The sequence below is a fragment of the Oncorhynchus kisutch genome, linkage group LG1 (assembly GCF_002021735.2).
Source record: "Oncorhynchus kisutch isolate 150728-3 linkage group LG1, Okis_V2, whole genome shotgun sequence".
In the NCBI taxonomy this organism is placed as follows: domain Eukaryota; kingdom Metazoa; phylum Chordata; class Actinopteri; order Salmoniformes; family Salmonidae; genus Oncorhynchus; species Oncorhynchus kisutch.
In genome coordinates this window covers 45445941-45472317 of record NC_034174.2, presented here as the reverse complement: position 1 = coordinate 45472317, position 26377 = coordinate 45445941, and the positions used below count along the sequence as shown (strand labels likewise).

General features: G+C 42.0%; 1 protein-coding gene across 1 annotated transcript in view; it reads right to left on the bottom strand.

The window, feature by feature from the left end:
- Positions 1–1228: 1228 nt before the first annotated feature.
- Positions 1229–26377, bottom strand: part of LOC109893004 (DENN domain-containing protein 2D) — a 30195-nt gene continuing 5046 nt past the window's right edge. Inside the window, exons 3-14 of the mRNA XM_020485974.2 lie at positions 22591–22736; positions 22373–22485; positions 21594–21663; positions 21406–21483; positions 17443–17583; positions 15381–15529; positions 15075–15246; positions 14286–14336; positions 13913–13994; positions 9433–9672; positions 9193–9255; positions 1229–4474 (exon numbers count right to left, since the gene is read on the bottom strand). Coding sequence (XP_020341563.1) covers positions 4440–4474; positions 9193–9255; positions 9433–9672; positions 13913–13994; positions 14286–14336; positions 15075–15246; positions 15381–15529; positions 17443–17583; positions 21406–21483; positions 21594–21663; positions 22373–22485; positions 22591–22736 — 1340 coding nt within the window. The 3' untranslated portion in view covers positions 1229–4439. The remainder of the gene's footprint in view (positions 4475–9192; positions 9256–9432; positions 9673–13912; positions 13995–14285; positions 14337–15074; positions 15247–15380; positions 15530–17442; positions 17584–21405; positions 21484–21593; positions 21664–22372; positions 22486–22590; positions 22737–26377) is intronic.

Genomic DNA, 26377 nt, shown 5'->3' with positions numbered 1-26377 from the left:
AACAAACTACCATGGTCCAAACATACCAAGAAAGTCTTGAAGATGGCATGACAAAGCCTATTCCCCCTCAGGAGACCAAAAAGATTTGACATGGGTCCCCAGAGCCTCAAAAAGTTCTACAGCTGCACCATCGAGAGCATCCGGACCAGTTGCAACACCGCCTGGTATGGCAACTGCTCGGCATCCGACCGTAAGGCCCTACAGAGGGTAGTGCGTATGGCCCAGCACATCACTGGGGCTAAGCTTCCTGCCACCCAGGACCTATATACTTGGCAGTGTCAGAGGAAGGCCCAAAAATTGTCAAAGAGCCCAGTCAGTCAAGTCATAGACTGTTCTCTCTGCTACCGCAGGCAAGCAGTACCTTAGTGCCAAGTCTAGGTCCAATAGGCTCCTTAACAGCTTCTTACCCTAAGCCATAAGACTGCTGAACAATTAATCAAAATGGCCACACAGACTATTTACATTGACACACCCCCACTTTGTTTTTACACTGCTCATACTCACTGTTTATTATCTATGCATAGTCACTTTACCCCTACCTACATGTACAAATTACCTTGACTAACTTGTACCCCTGCACATTGTACCTGTACCCCCTGTATATAGCCTCATTGTTATTTTGTGTTATATTAAACTATTTTTTACTTTAGTTTATTTAGTAAATATTTTCTTATAACTGCATTGTTGGTTAAGAGCTTGTAAGTAAGCATTTCACGGTAAGATCTACACCTGTTGTATTTGGTGCATGTGACAAATAAAATTTGCTTAGATTTGATTACCTTCATTTCTGGATATAACAGTCTGCAGTACCCTGGTCGGCCTTTAACTTCATTGCTCCAATGAAATGGGGGCAGTCGTTCTCCCCTGCCACAAAAGTATTAAACTGTCAAGAGGAGTAAAACAAGGTTGTCCACTATCGGCATATCTATTTATTATGGCCATTGAAATGTTAGCTATTAAAATCAGAGCCAACAATAATATCAAGGGGTTAAAATCAAAGGTGTCATTGTATGCTGATGATTCATGCTTTCTTTTAGATCCCCAATTTGGATCCCTAAACAGCCTGAGGATCTAGATACTTTTTCTAACCAAATTATGTTGCAGACAATTACATTGATGGAATCTACAACCTGCACTATTAAAAGCTGGTCTACCTCCATTTTTTTTTTTTTTTTACAAAAACATGAATGAAAAACAAATAAGTTAACAAAAATAGTTAAGATTTTGCTACCATGGAAAGGAAAATAACTTTATTTGTGGGACAAATCACCCTGATGAACTCTTTAGTCATATCCCAGTTTACCTATTTGCTTATGGTATTGCCTACACCTAGCAACCTGTTTTTTAAAATTATATTAGCAAAAAATATGACATTTTATATGGAACGGCAAGCCAGACAAAATAAAACGGGCCCATTTATATAGTCAATTTGAAGGGAAGAATTTAAAATATTAAAGCATTAAACATCTCACTAAATGCAGTGATTTACAAGTTATATTTAATTCCATACTGGTTCTGTAGCAGATTAGTAAGAATGTGTCACCCCATGTTCAAGAATGTCCTTTTCCCTTTATTCAGATTACAACCTCACTTTTGTTTTTTCAAAAATGAAATCTCCAAAATATCTTTATTTTTTAAAACAAGCCATAGAAAGTAGTTGAAATTTCAGTTTAATCCACCAGAAAAGACAGAACAAATAACACAACAAATATTGTGGTTAAAGTGAAATATACTAAATTGTTTAAAAAAGATATAATCGTTGTAAATGATAAATAAGACTGGTGGAGTTGTCCAGGTAGACCCATTAGACCCATTGTAGCAGCAATCGACTCTGACATCCAACATTTCTAAATTTGTGGATTACCACATTAAACCGATGGTTGAGAATCTCCCATTTTATGTCAAAGACACTAGTCACATGATCTCATTGATAGAGGGCTTAGGAAGGTTACCAGAGGGCACCCTGCTGGCCACTTTTGATGTGGAGAGCATGTACACTAACATCCGGAGGAGGCTTGCAGGCGCTGCAACACTTCCTTCAGCAGAGACTCTACCCCTGCTCCATCCAATGATTGCATCTTACAACTTACTGAATTGGTATTATCCCATAACTACTTTGTCTTTGAGTCAGACTTTTCCCTTCAAATTCAGAGTGTAGCCATGGGCTCCCCTTTTACCCCAACTATGCAAACCTGTATGTGGGACAATTTGAAGAAGCATTCCTTTATAAAACAGAGACACACCCCTTACTTGATAAAATACTTCTATGGACGAGATACATAGATGATGTCTTTGTGCTCTGGGAAGGAAGTCAGTAGGAACTAAATGAATTCCAAACTCTACTAAACGAGAGCTTTGAATATCTCATTCACCATGCAGACTGATAAGAGAAAAATAAACTACGTGGATTTATGGATTATCAAAGAGAATGATGCATTACACACAGACTTGCACACAAAGCCCACAGATCGCAATACCTGGCTATGTGCGCATAGTATGCATCCCCTTCCCCTCAAGAATGGTCTACTATATTGCCAGTTATGCAGTTAAACTAATCTGTGGCCACCAGTCAGATTTTGAAAGCAATGCTAAAAGAATGACAGATAAATTCAAAATGAGAGGCTACAAGGACAAAACTCTTGATGCTGCAATGATGAAAATATCTAAAAAACCAAGAGGAATGACAAAAAACTCAACCAAAGAAGAAAAACAACGCATCCATCTTTTGCACTAAGTGCACCAAGGGTTCGGAGAAAATGAAAGGAATCCTGAAAAAGCACGGGATATTCTGCAATCTGACAAAAAACTGCACACCTCTTCAAGAAACCCCCACAAGTGGTCTATAAGCGTGGACACAATATTGGAGCTAGTTTCGTGAGATCTGACATGCCCTCTGAGCCCACCAAATGGGAACTACAAATGTGGCTCATGCACACAGTGCAATAGCATTATAAAAAAGTATTTCTTCAGACACCCACATACAGGTCGAAAGATCCCTGTTAGGGGTATCATCTCATGCAAGACCAAGGGAGTAATCTATTTCATCACCTGTTCATGTGGAAAAGCCTACGTAGGACAAACGAAAAGACAATTAAAACAACACATAGCTGAACACCGCAGCTCAATCAGGTGTAAAAACATTGACTATCCAGTAGCAGCTCATTCTGTTGAAGGTAACCATCCCATCTCCTCCCTCAAGTACACAGGCATTGAGCATGTTGCTCTACCAAGGAGAGGAGGTAACATCGAGATCCTACTACTACAAAGGGAGGCTTACTAGATATCCTATCTAAAAACATTGACCCCTAGTGGTCTGAATATTGACTTTGATCTCAGGCCCTTATGGACAAATTTTCCTTCATGAGCTAGTCTTGTAAATTGAACAAATATTTTTTCAGCTTATTATCGTACACCTAATATGTTCCCCCTGTTGATGCCCATTATATATTAAGGTCGAACCAAAAGATTACATGTAACAAAAATGAAATTGAATGAAATAAAAATGCATGTTGATGCTAATATGTACAATATTCTATTATGTTTCTATATGATAATAGTGTAATATATTTAATATGCCATATAGTATTTTGTAACCGTTTCACTAGTTCATTTGAATTGACTTAATCATTATGACACCTCTCACTATTGTCATTGGTTACACTAATTGCACTGTTTGTCTACCTGGTTCAAGTATTCATGAAATTACCCTGAGGAAGGCACAGAGATGCCGAAACGTTGATAAATACCCATTATATTGCTGAGAGTTTATACATGAGTGTGAGACTTACTTTATTTTTTACACATTTTTACCCCCCCCCAAAAAAAACATGGAAATGTCCACTCTACCCAAAAATACAACCAACTAAATCCAGCATTACTGCAAAAATGGAAGAGGCAAGTGGAAGTGGGAAAAGGTAAGGAACTTGGCTGTTTACCCTGCATTAAAGACCAACATTGGTTAAAGACAATTCTGATTTTCAAAAAAGTATATCACTTGTATTTAAGAACCAAAACAAGGAACAACTGTGCCATATACAGTAACAGTCAAAAGTTGACATATCTACTCATTCCAGGATTTCTTTATTTTTACTATTTTCTACATTGTAGAATAGTGAAGACATCAAAACTATGAAATAATCATGTAGTAACAAAAAAAGTTAAACAAATCTAAATATATATTTGAGATTCTTCAAAGTAGCCACCCTTTGCCTTGATGACAGCTTTGCACACTCTTGGCATTCTCTCAACTAGCTTCATCTGGAATGCTTTTCGAACAGTCTTGAAGGAGTTCCCACATATGCTGAGCACTTGTTGGCTGCTCTTGCTTTACTCTGAGGTCCAACTATTCCCAAACCATTTCTATTGGGTTGAGGTCAGGTGATTGTGGAGGCCAAGTCATCTGATGCAGCAGTCCATCACTCTCCTTGGTAAAATAGTCCTTACACAGCCTGGTGATGTGTTTTTGGTAATTGTCCTGTTGAAAAACAAAATGATATTCACATTAAGTGCAAACCAGATGGGATGGCATATCGCTGTAGAATGCTGTGGTACCCATGCTGGTTAAGTGTGCCTTGAAATCTAAATAAATCACTGATAGTGTCACCAGCAAAGGACCCCCACACCATCACACCACCATCACATGCTTCACGCTCTATCAGCAGGACAGAACAGCAGCCTCTGGTAAGACACGGGGTGAGGGCCTATGCATATCTGTAAACAATAGCTGGTGCATGATATCTAAGGAAGTCTCAAGGTTTTGCTCACCTGAGGTAAAGTATCTCATGATAAGCTGTTGACCACACCATCTACCTAGAGTTTATCTGTATTTTTCGTAGCTGTCTACAAACCACCACAGACCGAGGCTGGAACTAAAACCTCACTCAATGAGCTGTATTCCGCTATAAGCAAACAGGAAAACGCTACCAGAGGTGGCGCTCCTAGTGGCGGCGCTCCTAGCGACACCAGGATGCTGCCTTCTAGGCAGAGTCCCTCTGTCCAGTGTCTGTTCTTTCGCTCATCTTAATCTTTTCTTTTTATTGGCCAGTCTGAGATATGGCTTTTTCTTTGCAACTCTGCCTAGAAGGCTAGCATCCCAGAGTCGCCTCTTCACTGTTGACGTTGAGACTGGTGTTTTGCGGGTACTATTTAATGAAGCTGCCAGTTGAGGACTTGTGAGGCGTCTGTTTCTTAAATGAGAAACTCTAATGTACTTGTCCTCTTGCTTATTTGTGCACCAGGGCCTCCCACTCCTCTTTCTATTCTGGTTAGCGCTGTTCTGTGAAGGGAGTATTACACAGCGTTGTACGAGATCTTCAGTTTCTTGGCAATTTCTCGCATGGAATAGCCTTCATTTCTCAGAACAAGAATAGATTGATGAGTTTCAGAAGAAAGTTATTTGTTTCTGGACATTTTGAGCCTGTAATCGAACCCACAAATGCGGATGCTCCACATACTCAACTAGTCTAAAGGCCGATTTATTGCTTCTTTAATGAAGACAACCGTTTTCAGCTGTGCTAACATAATTGCAAAAGGCTTTTCTAATGATCAATTTGCCTTTTAAAATGGTACACTTAGATTAGTTAACACAACGTGCCATTGGAACACAGGAGTGATTGTTGCTGATAATGGGCCTCTGTACGCCTATGTATTCCATTATTTTTTTTTTTGCCATTTCCAGCTACAATAGTCATTTACAACATTAACAATGTCAACACTGTTTCTGATCAATTTGATGTTATTTTAGATGGACAAATTGTTTTTGCTTTTCTTTAAAAAACAAGGACATTTCTAAGTGACCAAATTTGGAATGGTAGTGTAGGTCCCAGAGGCTTCTAAACAGCTTCTATCCCCAAGCCATAAGATTCCTGAATAGCTGTCACGCCTTGGCCTTAGTTATCTTTGTTTTCTTCATTATTTTGGTTTGGTCAGGGTGTGACATGGGGGATTTATGTGTTTTAGCCTGGTCTAGGGGTTTTGTATGTTTCCTTTCTAGGTAGTTTTGTATGTCTATGGTTGCCTAGATTGGTTCTCAATTAGAGGCAGCTGTCTGTCGTTGTCTCTGATTGGGAACCATATTTAGGCAGCCATGTTTTTGGGGTATTTTGTGGGTGATTGTCTTCTGTCTTTGTGTTTATGCACCAGATAGGACTGTTTTGGTTTTCACTTTTGTATTTTGTAGTGTTCATGTTTATCATCTATATTAAAGATGTTCAACACTAACCACGCTGCATTTTGGTTCTCCTCTCCTTCAGCGGAAGAAAAACATTACAATAGCTAATCAAATGGCTACCCAGACTATTTGTATTGCCTCCCCCCTCATGCTGCTGCTACTCTCGGTTATTATCTATGCACAGACACTTTAATAACTACCTCATGTACATAATTACCTTGACACAGGTACCCCCTATATACAGTCACGCTATTTGCAACGGCCGTTGTTGGTGGAAGAAGAGGAGGACCAATGCGCAGCAAGTGTCCATATTGATAATTTATTATCATGAACACAAAATAACGAGACCGAAACAGTCCTGAACGGTGAATACAATAAAACACTGAACAGAAAATAATCACCCACAACTCAAAGGTGAAACCAGGCTACCTAAGTATGGTTCTCAATCAGGGACAACGATTGACAGCTGCCTCTGATTGAGAACCATACCAGGCAAAACACAGAAATCCCAAATTATAGAAAAAAGAACAGACTGCCCACACCAACTCACGCCCTGACCATACTAAAACAAAGACAAAACAAAGGAACTAAGGTCAGAACGTGACACTATTGTTATTTACATCTTTAATTATTTGTTATTCTTATCTCTTACTTTTTTGGGGGGGGATTTTCTTAGAACTGCATTGTTGTTTAAGGGCTTCTAAGTAAACATTTCACTGTAATTTCACGTTGTTGTATTCGGCGCATGTGACAAATACAATTTGAAATATATTTTATATTTGAGATTCTTCAAAGTAGCCACCCTTTGCCTTGATGACAGCTCTGCACACTCTTGGCATTCTCTCAACCAGCTTCACCTGGAATGCTTTTCCAACTCATCCCAAACCCTCTCAATTGGGTCCTGTTGAAAAACAAAATGATAGTCCCACTAAGCGCAAACCTGGATGGGATGGCGTATCGCTGCAGAATGCGGTCGTAGCCATGCTGGTTAAGTGTGCCTTGAATTCTGAATAAATCACAGACAGTGTCACCAGCAAAGCAACTCAACACCATCACACCTCCTCATCCATGCTTCACAGTGGGAACCACACATGCAGAGATCATCCGTTCACCTACAATGCGTCTCACAAAGACACGGTGGTTGGAACCAAAAATCTCAAATTGGACTCCTCAGACCAAAAAGGACAGATTTTCACCAGTCTAATGTCCATTGCTCGTGTTTCTTGGCCCAAGCAAGTCTCTTCTTATTGGTGTCCTGTAGTAGTGGTTACTTTGCAGCAATTCGACCATGACGGCCTGATTCACTCCATCTTCTCTGAACAGTTGATGTTGATATGGGTCAGTTAATAATTTATTTGGGCTGCAATATCTGAGGCTGATAACTCTAATGAACTTATCCTCTGCAGCAGAGGCAACTCTGGGTCTTCCTTTCCTGTGGCGGTCCTCATGAGAGCCAGTTTCATCATAGAGCTTGATGGTTTTTGCAAATGCACTTGGAGAAACTTTCAAAGTTCTTGACATTTTCCAAATTGACTGACCTTCATGTCTTAATGTAATGATGGAATGTTGTTTCTCTTTACTTATTTGAGCTGTTCTTGCCATAATATGGACTTATTTGACCAAATAGTGCTATCTTCTGTATACCATCTCTACATTGTTACAACACAACTGATTGGCTCAAACGCATTAAGGAAAGAAATTCCACAAATTAAGACACACCTGTTAATTGAAATGCATTCCAGGTGACTACCTCATGAAGCTGGTTGAGTGAATGCCAAGAGTGTGCAAAGCTGTCACCAAGGCAAAGGGTGGCTACTTTGAAGAATCTCAAATATATATTTTGATTTGTTTAACACTTGTTTGGGTTACTAGATTATTCCATGTGTGTTATTTCATAGTTTTGATGTATTCACTATTATTAGAAAATAGTAAAAAATCATGAAATGAATAGGTGTGTTCAAACTTTTGACTAGTACTATGCATGTATGTATGTACGTACGTATGTATGTATGTATGTATGTATGTATGCAAATATATATTGGGGATTGGAAATTATGCAGAGAATTACATTGATGGAATCTACTTTCTAGCCGCACTATTAAATCTGATCCACCCCCCAACAAATGTTATGAAATCCTATACTGTCACCCTCAGCCAGCATCACAACTGTATACAACTATTTGACATTGTACACTGTGTTATATAATTGTAAAAAATGTATTTATTCCTCGTGTCACTATTTCTATTTTAAATATTTTTTTATTTAATATTTGTATTTCACCTTTATTTAACCAGGTAGGCTAGTTGAGAACAAGTTCTCATTTACAACTGCGACCTGGCCAAGATAAAGCATAGCAGTGTGAACAGACAACAACACAGAGTTACACATGGAGTAAACAATAAACAAGTCAATAACATAGAAGAAAAAAAGAAAAATAATCTATATACACTGTGTGCAAAAGGCATGAGGAGGTAGGCAATAAATAGGCATGAGCAGTGAATAATTACAATTTAGCAGATTAACACTGGAGTGATAAATGATCAGATGAACATGTGCAGGTAGAGATACTGGTGTGCAAAAGAGCAGAAAAGTAAGTAAAATAAAAACAGTATGGGGATGAGGTAGGTAAATTGGGTGGGCTATATACCGATGGACTATGTACAGCTGCAGTGATCGGTTAGCTGCTCAGATAGCAGATGTTTAAAGTTGGTGAGGAAGATAAAAATCTCCAACTTCAGAGATTTTTGCAATTCGTTCCAGTCGCAGGCAGCAGAGAACTGGAAGGAAAGGCGGCCAAATGAGATTTTGGCATAGGGATGATCAGTGAGATACACCTGCTGGAGCGCGTGCTACGGGTGGGTGTTGCCATCGTGACCAGTGAACTGATTTAACTCTGTATCGTTGAAAAAGGATACGTAAGCATTTCACTGTTGGTCTATACCTGTTGTTTTAAGAAGCATGTGACAAATAAGTTGTTCATTTTGTCTGAAGATGCCTACATTTACACCACAAGCCCTCTCACCTCTCATTGCTTTCTCTTTCTTCTTACTCTCTTGGTACTCCGCAATTTTTTTGTGGAAGAATCCTACATTTAAAAAAAAAAACAAGACAGGTGAAAAGCAAATTAATCATTGCTAGGTGGTAAGTGAATATACATCTATGAAAAATGTTTTTAAAGTTAACCACACATCTATCTTTGGAAGTACAAAGTTATATTGTATTCTACTACATTCTTTTCTGTCAGATAGTGATGCGGTCAGACCTTCCTGTGTGGGCCGTCTCTCCACTTCCTGTATGAAGATGTCAAACATCTGTGTCTGGATAAAACGCTTGACAAAATGTTGGCTGGCCTTGTGCTCGGAGGCCTTGCAGAAGCTCTTCTTCTGGAACACCCCGGGCTGCCTACCGCTGCTGCCTTTGACATGGGAGGAGAAGTGACCCACCGTCTTCACAAAGAAGGAGAGGAAGGCCTCCGAGACCACCTTGTTTAACTCCTCTGAGGCTAGACACAAAACACAGAGTGAAGAGAATACAGACGTTTCAGTCAGGATGCTGAGGAAGTGTCTATAAAAACACATGTTGGAAGTCCTCCGACAACACGCCTCTACTATGTTCTGAGGCTGGACAAAACACGACGTGAACAGAAGATTCAGTCAGTTTTAAAGTATTGTCTGCTATAAGACATCCTATGATGCTGACACAATCATAGGTTGGAAAGAGCATTTCGTATTATTCTGTTCGTAAATACCGTATACTCCATTTAGAATGATATGTTACGTTTCGTATGGTATGTATTAATTTGAGGATGTCCATCACCCATTTTGTATGATGTTACCCATTACAATTTGTACAATATGTTACGAATTTGTAAAACGTATTATATGTTACGAATTCTAGCTAGGTGGCTAACGTTAGCTAGGCTAGGGGTTAGGGTTAAGTTTAGGAGTTAGGTTAAAGGGTTAGGTGAAGGGTGAGCTAACATGCTAAGTAGTTCCAAAGTAGCTAAAAAGTTATTAAAAAATGACAAATTAGCTAAAGTTGTCCATGATGAGATTGAACTCGCAACTTTTGGGTTACTTTTGGGTTTCATTTTTGCCTTAAGTAACCATCCGTCCTCTGAAACCATAGCAAATGTAACATTTCAAACTAAAGAGTGTCACGGATTTACATACAGAATAACACAAAATGCTCTGAGACCAGGTTGCTGGATCAACTTAGGCATTGCAGTACTAGAGGTCGACCGATTAATTGGAATGGCCGATTAATTAGGGCCCATTTCAAGTTTTCATAACAATTGTAAATCTATTTTTGGACACCGATTTGGCCGTTTATTTATTAATATTTTTTTTTACACCTTTATTTAACTAGGCTAGTCAGTTAAGAACACATTCTTATTTTCAATGACGGCCTAGGAACGGTGGGTTAACTGCCATGTTCAGGGGCAGAACGACAGATTTTTACCTTGTCAGATCGGGAATTCAATCTTGCAACCTTACGGTTAACTAGTCCAACGCTCTAACCACCTGCCTCACATTGCACTCCACGAGGAGCCTGCCTGTTACGCGAATGCAGTAAGAAGCCACGGTAAGTTGCTAGCTAGCATTAAACTTATCTTATAAAAAAACAAATCAATCATAATCACTAGTTAACTACACACGGTTGATGATATTACTAGTTTATCTAGCGTGTCCTGCGTTGCATATAATCGATGCGTTGCGTATTCGCGAAACAGGACTGTCGTTGTTCCAAAGTGTACCTAACCATAAACATCAATGCCTTTCTTAAAATCAATACACAAGTATATATTTTTAAACCTGCATATTTAGTTAATATTGCCTGCTAACATGAATTTCTTTTAACTAGGAAAATTGTGTCACTTCTCTTGCAACAGAGTCAGGGTATATGCAGCAGTTTGGGCCGCCTGGCTCGTTGCGAACTGTGTGAAGACTATTTCTTCCTAACAAAGACAGCCAACTTCGCCAAACGGGGGATGATTTAACAAAAGCGCATTTGCAAAAAAAGCACAATCGTTGCACGAATGTACCTAACCATAAACATCAATGCCTTTCTTAAAATCAATACACAGAAGTATATATTTTTAAACCTGCATATTTAGCTAAAAGAAATCCAGGTTAGCAGGAAATATTAACCAGGTGAAATTGTGTCACTTCTCTTGCCTTCATTGCACGCAGTCAGGGTATATGCAACAGTTTTGGCCGCCTGGCTCATTGCGAACTCATTTGCCCGAATTTTACGTAATTATGTCATAACATTGAAGGTTGTGCAATGTAACAGGAATATTTAGACTTATGGATGCCACCCGTTAGATAAAATACGGAACGGTTCCGTATTTCACTGAAAAAATAAACGTTTTGTTTTCGAGATGATAGTTTTCCGGATTCGACCATATTAATGACCTAAGGCTCGTATTTCTGTGTGTTATTATGTTATAATTAAGTCTATGATTTGATAAAGCAGTCTGTCTGAGCGATGGTAGGCACCAGCAGGCTCGTAAGCATTCATTCAAACAGCACTTTCGTGCGTTTTGCCAGCAGCTCTTCGCAATGCTTCAAGCATTGCACTGTTTATGACTTCAAGCCTATCAACTCCCGAGATTAGGCTGGATGTGAAATGGCTAGCTAGTTTACATTTTTTTTTTTTACCTTTATTTAACTAGGCAAGTCAGTTAAGAACAAATTCTTATTTTCAATGACGGCCTAGGAACAGTGGGTTAACTACCTGTTCAGGGGCAGAACGACAGATTTGTACCTTGTCAACTCGGGGATTTGAACTTGCAACCTTCCGGTTACTAGTCCAACGCTCTAACCACTAGGCTACCCTGCCGCGGGGTGCGTGCTAATAGCGTTTCAAACGCCACTTGCTCTAAGACTTGGAGTAGTTGTTCCCCTGGCTCTGCATGGGTAATGCTGCTTCGAGGGTGGCTGTTGTCGATGTGTTCCTGGTTCGAGCCCAGGTATGAGCGAGGAGAGGCACGGAAGCTATACTGTTACACTGGCAATACTAAAGTGACTATAAGAACATCCAATAGTCAAAGGTATATGAAATACAAATGGTATAGAGAGAAATAGTCATATATTAAATAACTACAACCTAAAACTTCTTACCTGGGAATTTTGAAGACTCATGTTAAAAGGAACCATCTATTGCAGGATAAATCAATCTAAACGTTTACATAGCTGGCCATATATGGATGTTATGTTTTACTTTATGGGTTGGTTGTGTAGGCTTCATCTAACCCATCGCTTTCTACTACATATAGTAATATCTTTACATTAATATGATTTATAAGTCCAAAAATGGATATAGCAACTACAGATTGCCCATTTTAAGTCTATCAAAAGTGTGCAAGTTTGAGCATGTGTCCATTAGGCCTAAGAATTTATTTGTTTTTCATCATCATGAATTAGATTGAGCAATAAAAGCCCCACTTTTATTCCATAGGCTGGGATCTGCCCTATGCAGCTGTTATTCCATAGGCTGGGATCTGCCCTATGCAGCTGTTATTCCATAGGCTGGGATCTGCCCTATGCAGCTGTTATTCCATAGGCTGGGATCTGCCCTATGCAGCTGTTATTCCATAGGCTGGGATCTGCCCTATGCAGCTGTTGAGCGCACTGGCTGTCCACTGGTTTCAAAAACAATGATTGATAAACAGCTTAAACTTCTTGAATTCAACCATTATTGGGTTCAAATACACATTTAGAGTTCTGAACAGCCATCCACAACAACCATAATCCGTAAGGCGCAAATAGCTAAATCAGAGAATAGCAGTGTGATTCACAACAATGCGCTATGTAGATATCAATAATAAGTGATATCCGTATCGCCATAGATGACACCACTGCTCTCATCCTTACCGCCAAGCGTTTTTTCAGGTTGGAAAATCTTTGGATGACATCAGTCGCAACATTGGAAGACATAGCTGTAGCCCACAAAAGCCTATTCCTGCTCTTTTCCCGCGATCCATCATACACATTTGGTGTGTCATCATAGTGGTCTCTGACTTGTGGTCAGACATGCTCAGGTGGAACAAAAAACTTTTTTCAGTGCTGATTTGAATGTCATTGAGACCCCCCCACACAAACATCCTTTCTGAATTTAAAAAGGAATCTAGTTTTTCCAAAGAATCTGTAATCTGATTACAATATTATTTCTGGTACAGTAACTGATTAGATACCGTCTTTCTGTAATCCCTTACAAATCCATTACTTCAACCCTGTGCGAGATATGTATATTTCTATTACAGCAATCATGAAGCCCATTTCGTTGCACATCCATATTCTTTTTCACTCATTCTTCACAGAGGATCTCAGTTCTATTATTGGGTTTGTATGGACCGTGACGCTAACTTATATGGTTCGATCTGTCAGTCTTAGCTGAAATCGAATTAAAGTCTGAGTTATTTAAGGGCTCGATAGTGTTTGCCAGCTAAGAGTACTTGTGAACCAAGCGCAAACCGATTTTACCTGTAGCACGGAAATGTCGGCAGTCAGAGGTCAACAGCGCGCTGAACGATCGGTAGACGAACGGGAGATCCTTATTTGGTGTGACCTGTGAGACCCTTAACTGTTTACTGGAACCTCTTAAAAAGCCATTTCAGCCCAATAAACAAGAGTGAAATCCCTGGATGTGTTGACAGTACAAATTCCCTCAGATTGTGTTTGGCCCTAGTCATCGGTTATCTACGTCGTCATAACAAAATGGAGGACGGGTCCACTCACTGGAGTTGTCTCTTCTGCAACACAAGGCCTGGAGAAGCTCCTCCTGTAGTTTCTCTGGTAGGATGGTGCTCTCGTCTCCTATCTGTGCCAGAGAGAGAGGATACACACACAGACAGGAACCTGAGAGGTTGTTGTCAGACCAGCGGTAATGTTTAGGTATTTCTGAGAACACACACACATTTGGCCAGAGAGAGAGAAAAACATTGAATAGAACTGGTCTGAACTGCACAGACACACACACACACACACACACAGAATACAAAATGAGAATCATGTGGGGAGGAGTGATACTAGTTTACTGATATGATTGTGTTATGATTATTTCTGTATGTTTGTTTCTGAACCCGAGGGGGGAAATACGTGCAATACTTACACAGGTTATGAAGGTTCTCTCTGCTCCTTCTGTCAGATCCACAATGAGCATCTGTTTGTAAGACAGAATAACACACATTAAGACAGATCTGCATGTGTGGGGAGAGAGAGAGGACACACACACACAAATAAATAGACAAACATAAATCTTCAGGTTGGAGATAACCAGCGAGTGTGCGTGTTTTCCATAGACTGTAATCCTGTTAGTAGTTGCTTAACGAGTGTCACTGGATAGCTTCCATCTGCAGCCTGTAACACAGTGTAGAGGCCAGAATGCCTTAACCCAAACACACCAGTAAACAGACAGTAAAACAACTGATTGTTCACGGCACTCAACAACTGCCCTTAAAAGGCATACTTCAGCATCTACTTCCCCAGAGTCAGATGAACCCACGGATAACATTTTTATATCTCTGCGTGTAGTTTGAAGGAAGTAGCTAGCGTTAGCACAATGATTGGAAGGTTATGGTAACTGCTAGCATGCTAGTAGATCCCATAGATTTCCAGTCACTGTGCTAACTTTGGTTAGCATTGGCTCACGAAACAACCTCTAAATTTGTTCATATTAGACATAAAAATGGTATTAATGAGTTCCTCTGACTCTGGGGAGGTAGATAAAGGGTTTCATTGCCAAAATCCCAAAGCATCCCTTGAAACTTATTGGGAAAAATAAAAATGGCAATTCTGGCTTTTTTCCCCAACAAACAACTCATAATCACAGTGTTTTTTTTAAGCTGACATATACACAAACACATTATTCTGCTCTGCCAGACACAGAACACACACTCACATCGCTCTGGTCGGTGACATCATCCAGTTTGCTCCTTTGGACACCAAGTAGGTAGGGAGTGGGTGCCATGACGACATCAATCAGCACTGAGGGAACGATGGAGATGAAGGTGTGTTGCCATGTGAATGGGTAGAGCAGCGCCGCAACTGCATGCAGCACCTGAGACAGGGTACTGTAGGAGGGGAAGCATGTACAAACTTCACACCCATTCAACATGCAGACAACAGGCCTGCCCATGTCCCAGACAACCCAGGCTCAGTGATGTCCTTTTTGGGGTTAGGATTAGGGTAGATGTTAGGGTTGTACCTGAGTTCTTCAGCCATGAAGATGATTCGTCGTTCAAGCACGGTGGACGCAAACACCTTCAGCACCTCCTCATTTGTGAGACAGTGGAACAGTGTCCGGAAATCCACATGCTCCAACCATGAGTCCAACGGCCTCGTCAAACTGATGATCTGGAGACGCACAGGCCAGGGGCAGAGCGACAGCAGGTCTTCAGTGTGTGTATACATTTGTGTGTCTGTATCTTAGTGCCGTAATCTAGGATGAAGGTCCTGATCCTAACGCTTTACCTGAAGCTCTCCCGCACTCTGTTTGTGCCATTGTGTGTGTGCACATGTGCTAGGGTGTGTGTGTCAAGGCAATTATAGTAAACTAAAACGAATCATGAAAAAACAATTTAGTCAAAATCAGGGGGGTAAAAATCAAATGGGGTTGTGATGGAAAATGTTCTGTTTGTGCTTTTCTAATAACCAATTTCTGTGTTCATGCAAGTGCCTGACTATCAGTATCTGCAATTTAATGAAAAAATCTCATTTTCAAGGTCTCAGCTTGGAGAGAAGAAGCCTTGTGAGGTATTGGTCTATCACATGCATGAACCTAACTTTAATGATGAATGATGACTAAGCTAAATCATGCCTTTGTAACATGCCTGTAAACAGTATATAAGAGATCTAACGAGACTGCCCCAATAGAGCTCCTGACAGACGTGTACTATGGTGCATCAAGTTTGTTGGAACCTCTCCAGTTAAATTAACAGTTAAGATCTACTTCCAAGTGTCCCTGTGTATAAAAAAATGTCTAATGGGGTTTTCAACCTTCTGAATCTGGCAGGTCACATTGAGACTGTGTTACGGATACAGGTATCCTGTGTGTGTGTGTATGTATCCTGTGTTGTTTTCTCTCCTTCTCCCCTCACAGGTGAAAATCATCACTCCCCAATCAGTCAACAATCAATCATCAATCAGAAGACACACCTCCTCCTGTTTCCTACCCTATCACAGTTCCTTTCCCTTGGTTTAAAAACCCTGTCAGTTGTTTGCTCTAGAGCTCAATCTCTCTGTAAATGCCATGTCTGTAGCCCCATAGCACTTTTTCATCACCTGTGAGTATTGTTATGGTGTTTGTTTGTTTGCTGGTGGGAAAAGGGGAAACCAAGACAAGTCGCCCATGGGCATACACTACCCGTAGGTAGACTTTGTTAAATACACTAGTTAGAACTGGGCGGACCACCCACTGTATTTTTGGTTAGTTAGTTAGCTATTGTTAAAGTAGGCTAGTCTAGCTTATGGGTGTTTTTGAATACTTATTGTTTCTTTCCTTGGGTCCAGCTCAGCCCCTTTTTCCTGCTCCCCCCCCATTACCGTGTGTTTACAAATAAACCTTGAGTTTGACGGTAGATTTCAGTTGTCGTGGTTATTTCGTTCTCACTTTTTTACTTTGTTACAATTATAATTTGCATGAGTTATGTTACGGGTCTCATTACCATCCCCCCTAGACTGTCGGGCCAAAAGGGATTCGTAACAGACTGATTTTAGATCATAAAAAAAAAAAAAAAGGTAGACTGTTTCCATGGGCAATGCCACAGATATTGGGTGTGTTAGGGTGGTAAGGTTACAGCAGCAGACTATATGCAAAAGTCAAGGAGTGAAATTGGAGGAGGTGCATCGGCGATTGCCGAAAGTCGGACACTAATGTGGTTTTCCTCCACTGCTCCCAGGCATTTGCTACTTTCTGTCACTAACACTAAAACTAAACAATTGAAATGTTTTTATAAAACTTTAAATAAATTAAATCTAGTAAAGGGGATCTGAAAACTAATAGAAATAAAAACAAATATAAAAAAACATTTTAACAACCTTGGTGTGTGTGTGTGAACCATAGCCTGGTTCCTTTAAGTTTCTTCCTAGGTTTTGGCGTTTCTAGGGAGTTTTTTCCTAGCCACCGTGCTTCTACACCTGCATTGCTTGCTGTTTGGGGTTTTAGGCTGGGTTTCTGTACAGCACTTTGAGACATCAGCTGATGTACGAAGGGCTATATAAATACATTTGATTTTAATTTGATTTGTGTGTGTATCGATACTCCATACCTCTGTTCCAGACTCTGGAATGAAGCTCTTGATCTTGACAGTGTTTCCAGGAGCAGGGAACGGCGCCTCCCTCAGGCTTTGCATGAATGGATAGATCATCGCCATAGAGATCTGCCGGCGCTTCTCCACCTCATCAAAGATCTGAAGCACACATATAGAATTATAAATCACCATTAAAACCATAGTATCGCTCTGTTGCGGGAAGACAGGCCTCCATGACTCACCCGGCTCCAGGATAGATTTTGACTCTTCAAACATACCAGAGTCGCTATATGCGATCCCTGACTCTGCTTCTGGTATGCAAGCTATTTTAATTAGTTCCCCGCATCCAGTGCAGGCGAGAGGGATTGCTAATTGCGCTACCGAACTGCCCCTAATCAAAACGAAACAAAACGGCCTAAACCCAGCCGTCAGAAAACACAAATTTAACTTTTTTCAATGTGTCAATCACTCTCGAGTCATCTGGGACCCACGAGCTAAGCCCAAGGGACTACTAGGGGGGCACTTGAACATTCGTAGTGTCATTCCAAAAAGTGATCAAATTCAACATCTACTCAGACTCCAACCTTGACTTTCTCTGCCTCTCAGAGACATGGCTCCATAAACACTCTCCATATGCTGCTTTGATTGTGCCTGGCTACAATGTTTTCAGGAGAGACAGGATTGAAGGAAGAGGAGGGGGTGTGAGGGGGTGTGATGATTTACATTAAAGAACATATCCGATGTAAACAAACTGAGTGGTCATGTGATAATGAACTAGAATGTATCGGCCTGAACGTTACACTGTCTCCCCAAATGTCTTTTACCCTCATTGGAATGTATAGACCACCTTCCACCACCTTGTTTTTTGATCAGTTTAATACCATGCTTAGGGAATGTGATTTTGGGAAAGAGGTCATCTTAATGGGAGATTTTAACATGAATAATGATGAGTGTTGTAGGAAAACCCTCAAACGGATCACTAATACCTTTGACCTTACACAGCTAGTTAAAGGGCCAACCAGGGTGACTTGTTGCTCTAAAACACAGATTGATTTGGTGTTCAGTAATAAACCAGAGAGAGTGACTAAATCATTCAATATGGTTACTGGGCTGTCTGATCATAATCTGACACTTATAGCCAGAAAGCTGTCTAAGAGCAGGTTTAACCTCTCTACTGTTAGAAAGCCGGATCAACTCAGAATACCTAAGAGTGAATTAAACTATTTTGAAAAAGCAATTAAGGGAATAAACTGGAATGATCTCTTGTCCTATACAGACGTGGAAGCTGATAGCCAGGTTTTTGTATCCACAATCCAGACTACAATAAATGGCTTCCTAAAGAAAATCAAATCCAAACCTGGCCAAAAGAGCACTCTTCCTTGGCTAAATGGAGAAATCTGGAAATTGATGAAAGAACGAGATTATGCTCTAAAAATAGCCCTAAAATCTAAATTAGAGCATGACAGACGTAGGTTTACCATGTTGAGAAATAAGGTGATGAAAGAAATCAGACAGGCCAAGGCAAACTTTTTTATTAACATAATTGGTGAAGCAAAGGGAAATTCTAAATTGATATGGGAGAATCTAAAAAAGTTAACAGGGAAAGACCATAGTAACACTGCAAAAAGACTAGAAATCATGGTGAATAACAATCTAACACAGGATGCAGTCGAAATAGCAATAGCCTTCAATTCCTACTTTATTGACTCTGTCAGGGTACTGACACAGAACCCCTCCACTGGTTTCTTGGGCTCAGTGCTAGTGAATGACACTCAACCTGTCTTCATCATAAGGGAGGTTTCTGAGTCAAAGGTGAACAAGGTGATTAGCTCACTAAAGAACTCTAAAGCCAAAGATGTGTTTGGGATGGACTCTACCTTTCTTAAAAACTACAAAGAGTCACTCATTGGCCCCATTACTAAGGTCACCAACACATCTATTGGTCTCGGTGTGTTTCCAAGGGTATGGCCATAATAACGGCCATCTTTAAATCAGCCGACCCTGCTGACGTGAGTAACTACAGGCCCATTAGTATACTACCTGTGGTGTCAAAGGTTGTTGAAAAGTGTGTAGCAGAACAACTGATTGCCCACCTCAACAACAGCCCCTTCACATTACACTCCATGCAGTTTGGCTTCAGAGCGAAACTGTTTTCTTCTGGAAAATGTGAAGTCCAAGATGGACAAAGGGGGTGCTGTTGGGGCTGTGTTTCTGGACCTAAGGAAGGCTTTTGATACTGTTAACCATGAGATTCTCATCACAAAAATTGTCCAAGTTCAACTTTTCCCCTGATGCCTTGAGATGGATGAAATCATACCTTGAAGGCAGAACTCAGTGTGTCAGAGTGAGCAATGAGCTGTCGCCCACTCGTAGCTATGATGTGGGCGTGCCCCAAGGGTCAATACTGGGGCCCCTCCTGTTCAGCCTGTACATTAATTAATGATCTGCCTTCTGTCTGTACTGGGTCTGAAGTTCAAATGTATGCAGATGATACAGTGATATATGTGCATGCAAAGAGCAAACAACAAGCTGCACAAGAACTCACTACTGTAATGGTCCAGGTTACAAAGTGGCTCAGTGACTCGTGTTTGCATCTCAATGTGAAAAAAACTGTTTGCATGTTCTTCACAAAGAGGGCAACAGATGCTACTGAGCCAGATGTCTATGTGTCAGGGGAGAAGCTCCAGGTGGTATCCGATTTTAAGTACCTTGGCATCATACTTGATTTCAACCTCTCTTTTAAAAAGCATGTGAAAAAGGTAATTCAAATAACCAAATTCAACCTAGCTCATTTCCGATTTATACGAAATTGTTTGACTACAGAGGTAGCAAAACTGTACTTCAAATCTATGATACTCCCCCACTTAACATACTGCTTGACTAGTTGCGCCCAAGCTTGCTGTACAACATTAAAACCTATTCAGTCTGTCTACAAACAGGCTCTCAAAGTGCTTGATAGGAAGCCCAATAGCCATCATCATTGTCACATCCTTAGAAAGCATGAGCTCTTGAGTTGGGAAAATCTTGTGCAATACACCGACGCATGTCTTGTATTCAAGATCCTTAATGGCCTGGCTCCCCCTCCACTCAATATTTTTGTAAACAGAAAACCCAGACATATGGCAGCAGATCCACAAGGTCTGCCATGAGAGGTGACTGTATAGTTCCCCTAAGGAAAAGCACCTTTAGTAAATCTGCATTCTCTGTGAGAGCTTCCCATGTCTGGAATACACTGCCATCAGACACACATAACTGCACCACATATCACACTTTCACAAAATGCTTGAAGACATGGCTAAAGGTCAATCAGATTTGTGAACATGGTCCCTAGCTGTGTGTTGCCGCTTTCCATGTTGTCTGTAGCTTGTGAGGTGTGGAAACACTTTGTTGCTTTTATGAATTTTGTCCATTTAGAATGTACCATCAGGTTTAAGTGTATTGCAAATCAGACTTATGATCGATGCTTTATATTACTCATCTATCTGATAAGGTTGTCATCTAAGTTTGTGTGTGTGTGTGTAGGTAGATGAGTGTCTCTCAGGTTGTAAATAGTTATAAGTCGTTTATCATAAACAGACTATCAGGTACCTTTGGAGCCTAATAAAGTAGGGAAATCATATCTCCCTGTTTCTGAGCAAAAGGTTAAAAGGGCAAAACTAAAAACAGCTGGTTTATCTTCCTCTCACACACACACACACACACACACACACACACACACACACACACACACACACACACACACACACACACACACACACACACACACACACACACACACACACACACTTCTGCACCCAAGTAGATGCACTCAGACGCCCACTTAAATACACAGACAAACTGCTGACAACAAATAGACTCCTTACCTGCCTCAGCAAAGATAATCTACTGTAACGATTAGAAGACATCCTCGCGGAATGAGACCATCAGTTCAACACACTCAGTGTCTGCAAATGCATGTGTGTGTGTTACATTGGCCATCACCTTAGAAAAGAGTCCAAAGCAGGCCACCCGGCTGATGATGCAATAGGCCTCCGGAGCCCGCGCCCCTTTGCCATGGGGCTGTAAGAAAACAGTCAACGACATCATGTTCATGAGAAACAAGAAAACACAATACCAGAGATTATTCTCATGTCCTATCATGAGAATCACACCATGGATGATCTATTTACCAGTAACCTCCTGCAGTAGCCATTCTTCCTACTGCCGTCGACCTCCGTCAGAACAAAGGAGAAGGTCTCACTGCAGAAAGAGAGAGCATAGAGAGAGGGAGAAACAGATTAGCAAAGTGAACCTGCATCTACTCTATCAACATGTGTTATATCCATCTTCAACCAAAACTGTTTTCCAAAAGAGAACGTAGGATAAAGAAAAACGAGACCACACAGAACAAAGGTCTCCCCCCCTATCTTATAGTGGACGGTTCCTGCTTCCCTATCGAACATCCTGCTAGTCAGTGGAGCCAGACAGGAAAGCAAGGAAATGGAGAGAGAAGAGAGGTAACAACAGATTGTAGAGTTAATGACAGTAGGTAACCTGGAGACTGATTTGCATTGGTGTCCAGGTGGAGGAACAGAATCATAGAGGAAGCACTGACTGGCTTAAAGAAGGGATCCATTGTAATGAAAATAATACGGCCATTTCTTCTGGCTGTACAAAATAGTCTCTCCTCTCTATTCAAACCTGTTCTCTGGCAGATGAATAGAACAGACAGAGAGATGCCTCTGCTTTCTGGGTCAAAGTGAAGTTGTTTGCAAGATATGATGCTTTGCAGTTTGCAAACTTTGCACACGAACAACACATACACACACAGATATATTTTCAGTCAAGTGTGACTCTGAACGTGAGAGAAAACAATCAGTAAGGTGGGGGGCAGAAACAAAGAGACGAGCACAGAGAAAGAGAGATGAGGACAGTGACAGGTGGAGAGAATATGAGAGGTGGCACGTACCTGGGGTATTCAGTGAGGGGGGCCCAGTTGACCCCCTCTGGGAAACAGAAAAGGAGGATGGCTTTCAGGGACTTCTCTTCTTCCTCTCTCTGTGAGAGCTCCATATTAGCAAGCTACAACACACACACATTTTAGAGTGGTGCTCACTATGTGTGTGTGTGTGTGTGTGTGTGTGTGTGTGTGTGTGTGTGTGTGTATTAAGTCAGTGTCGGTCTGACCTTGGGAAACTGATATGTGATCTGGGGTTCATACGTCCCTTGCCCCCTCTTCTTCCCTAAGCTGACCACCACCAGGTACTCAAAGAAAGAGGTCACCGCGAGGGCTGGGGCAGTAGGCTGAGGCAGGGTCAAATCCCTATCACTCCCTAAAACACAGACAGAGAGGCACAGTCAACTAACTGTGGCTTGGAATGGTGGTTCTCATAAGTCTAGGAGGACCATGACATCCACATGGCTTGGAACAGAATAATTTTATTTTGGTATTCTGCTAGGCCAGTAGGCCAAAGTAATTTGCTATATATCATGCATTGATGACCATGGAAGATGTGAGTGAATATTTAAGTTAGGATTCAGCGCTATACTAGTTTAGGCGGATGCCTATACAATGATTTATAGATTAAAACAAAATACTTAAGGCCTCCCGAGTGGCACAGCAGCTTAACCAGAGCACAGCAGCTTAACCAGAGCACAGCAGCCTAACCAGAGCACATCAGCCTAACCAGAGCACAGCAGCTTAACCAGAGCACAGCAGCCTAACCAGAGCACAGCAGCCTAACCAGAGCACAGCAGCCTAACCAGAGCACAGCAGCCTAACCAGAGCACAGCAGCTTAACCAGAGCACAGCAGCCTAACCAGGGCACAGCAGCCTAACCAGAGCACAGCAGCCTAACCAGAGCACAGCAGCCTAACCAGAGCACAGCAGCCTAACCAGAGCACAGCAGCTTAACCAGAGCACAGCAGCTTAACCAGAGCACAGCAGCCTAACCAGGGCACAGCAGCCTAACCAGAGCACAGCAGCTTAACCAGAGCACAGCAGCTTAACCAGAGCACAGCAGCTTAACCAGAGCACAGCAGCCTAACCAGGGCACAGCAGCCTAACCAGAGCACAGCAGCTTAACCAGAGCACAGCAGCTTAACCAGAGCACAGCAGCCTAACCAGAGCACAGCAGCCTAACCAGAGCACAGCAGCCTAACCAGAGCACAGCAGCCTAACCAGAGCACAGCAGCTTAACCAGAGCACAACAGCCTAACCAGAGCACAGCAGCCTAACCAGAGCACAGCAGCCTAACCAGAGCACAGCAGCTTAACCAGAGCACAGCAGCCTAACCAGAGCACAGCAGCTTAACCAGAGCACAGCAGCCTAACCAGAGCACAGCAGCCTAACCAGAGCACAGCAGCCTAACCAGAGCACAGCAGCCTAACCAGAGCACAGCAGCTTAACCAGAGCACAGCAGCTTAACCAGAGCACAGCAGCTTAACCACAGCACAGCAGCTTAACCAGAGCACAGCAGCCTAACCAGAGCACAGCAGCCTAACCAGAGCACAGCAGCCTAACCAGAGCACAGCAGCTTAACCAGAGCACAGCAGCCTAACCAGAGCACAGCAGCCTAACCAGAGCACAGCAGCTTAACCAGAGCACAGCAGCTTAACCAGAGCACAGCAGCCTAACCAGAGCACAGCAGCCTAACCAGAGCACAGCAGCCTAACCAGAGCACAGCAGCCTAACCAGAGCACAGCAGCCTAACCAGAGCACAGCAGCTTAACCAGAGCACAGCAGCCTAACCAGAGCACAGCAGCTTAACCAGAGCACAGCAGCCTAACCAGAGCACAGCAGCCTAACCAGAGCACAGCAGCCTAACCAGAGCACAGCAGCTTAACCAGAGCACAGCAGCCTAACCAGAGCACAGCAGCCTAACCAGAGCACAGCAGCCTAACCAGAGCACAGCAGCCGGCGTCACTACAAACTCAAATTCGATCCCAGGTTCTGTCATTACCGGCCGCGACCGGGAGTCCCATAGGGCGGCGCACAATTGGCCCAGCAACGCCCGGGTTAGGAGAGGGTTTGGCCGGAGGGACATTACTTGGCTCATCGCACTCTAGCAACTCCTTGTGGTGGGCCGGGCACCTGCAGGCTGACTTCGGTCGTCAGTTGAACAGTGTTTCCTTGGACACATTGGTGCAGCTGGCTTACGGGATTAAACGAGCAGGTGTTAAGAAGCGCAGTCTGGCGGGTCATGTTTCGGAGGACGCATGATTCGATCTTCACCTCTCCCGAGCCCGTTAGGGAGTTGCAGCGATGAAACAAGATCATATTCACAAAATTGGGAGAAAAAAGGGGGGATAACACTCCAAAGGAAGCTAAAGAGCTAAGAGGAACAGTGTGTAAACCAACAGAAACCACAAGAGGAGAAACAAACACAGAGAAATGATAGCAGGAAGTGCCACTGACAACGGCATCAGTCTTACATAAAGGTGGTTTTGGCCTATGGGGTAGAAGATGCCAGTGGAAGCCTGAGAATGAGGATTTGCTCAAAAGACAATGTGACAATTCCCCTTGTTACTTGTTACCCTCCAGTGACAGTTGTGTGACAGTTCAGGTATGACTGTGCTGCTTTCTGCAAAAACAAGCAAATACTACTGCTAGTCTACCATGTGATCACCATGGTAACACCAGTTAAGCCCCAATACAACCAGTAAGCTAGATGGTCACCGACATAACGGTGTCCCTGATGACTTGCCATAGCAGATGATATGCACTGTCAAATACCAGGAGCTGTGTCTTTAAAAAAATACTAAACCATGTCTGAAAGTACATTATAGAAAATATCCAGCAGGGTCCAGCTTATTTTTATTTATTTTTTTATTTTATTTTATTTCACCTTTATTTAACCAGGTAGGCTAGTTGAGAACAAGTTCTAATTTGCAACTGCGACCTGGCCAAGATAAAGCATAGCAGTGTGAGCATACAACAAAGAGTTACACATGGAGTAAACAATTAACAAGTCAATAACACAGTAGAAAACAAAGGGGGGGTCTATATACAATGTGTGCAAAAGGCATGAGGTAGGCAAATAATTACAATTTTGCAGATTAACACTGGAGTGATAAATGATCAGATGGTCATGTACAGGTAGAGATATTGGTGTGCAGAAGAGCAGAAAAGTAAATAAATAAAAACAGTATGGGGATGAGGTAGGTGAAAAGGGTGGGCTATTTACCAATAGACTATGTACAGCTGCAGCGATCGGTTAGCTGCTCAGATAGCTGATGTTTGAAGTTGGTGAGGGAGATAAAAGTCTCCAACTTCAGCGATTTTTGCAATTCGTTCCAGTCACAGGCAGCAGAGTACTGGAACGAAAGGCGGCCAAATGAGGTGTTGGCTTTAGGGATGATCAGTGAGATACACCTGCTGGAGCGCGTGCTACGGATGGGTGTTGCCATCGTGACCAGTGAGCTGAGATAAGGCGGAGCTTTACCTAGCATAGACTTGTAGATGACCTGGAGCCAGTGGGTCTGGCGACGAATATGTAGCCAGGGCCAGCCGACTAGAGCATACAAGTCGCAGTGGTGGGTGGTATAAGGTGCTTTAGTGACAAAACGGATGGCACTGTGATAGACTGCATCCAGTTTGCTGAGTAGAGTGTTGGAAGCCATTTTGTAGATGACATCGCCGAAGTCGAGGATCGGTAGGATAGTCAGTTTTACTAGGGTAAGCTTGGCGGCGTGAGTGAAGGAGGCTTTGTTGCGGAATAGAAAGCCGACTCTTGATTTGATTTTCGATTGGAGATGTTTGATATGAGTCTGGAAGGAGAGTTTGCAGTCTAGCCAGACACCTAGGTACTTATAGACGTCCACATATTCTAGGTCGGAACCATCCAGGGTGGTGATGCTAGTCGGGCATGCAGGTGCAGGCAGCGACCGGTTGAAAAGCATGCATTTGGTTTTACTAGCGTTTAAGAGCAGTTGGAGGCCACGGAAGGAGTGTTGTATGGCATTGAAGCTTGTT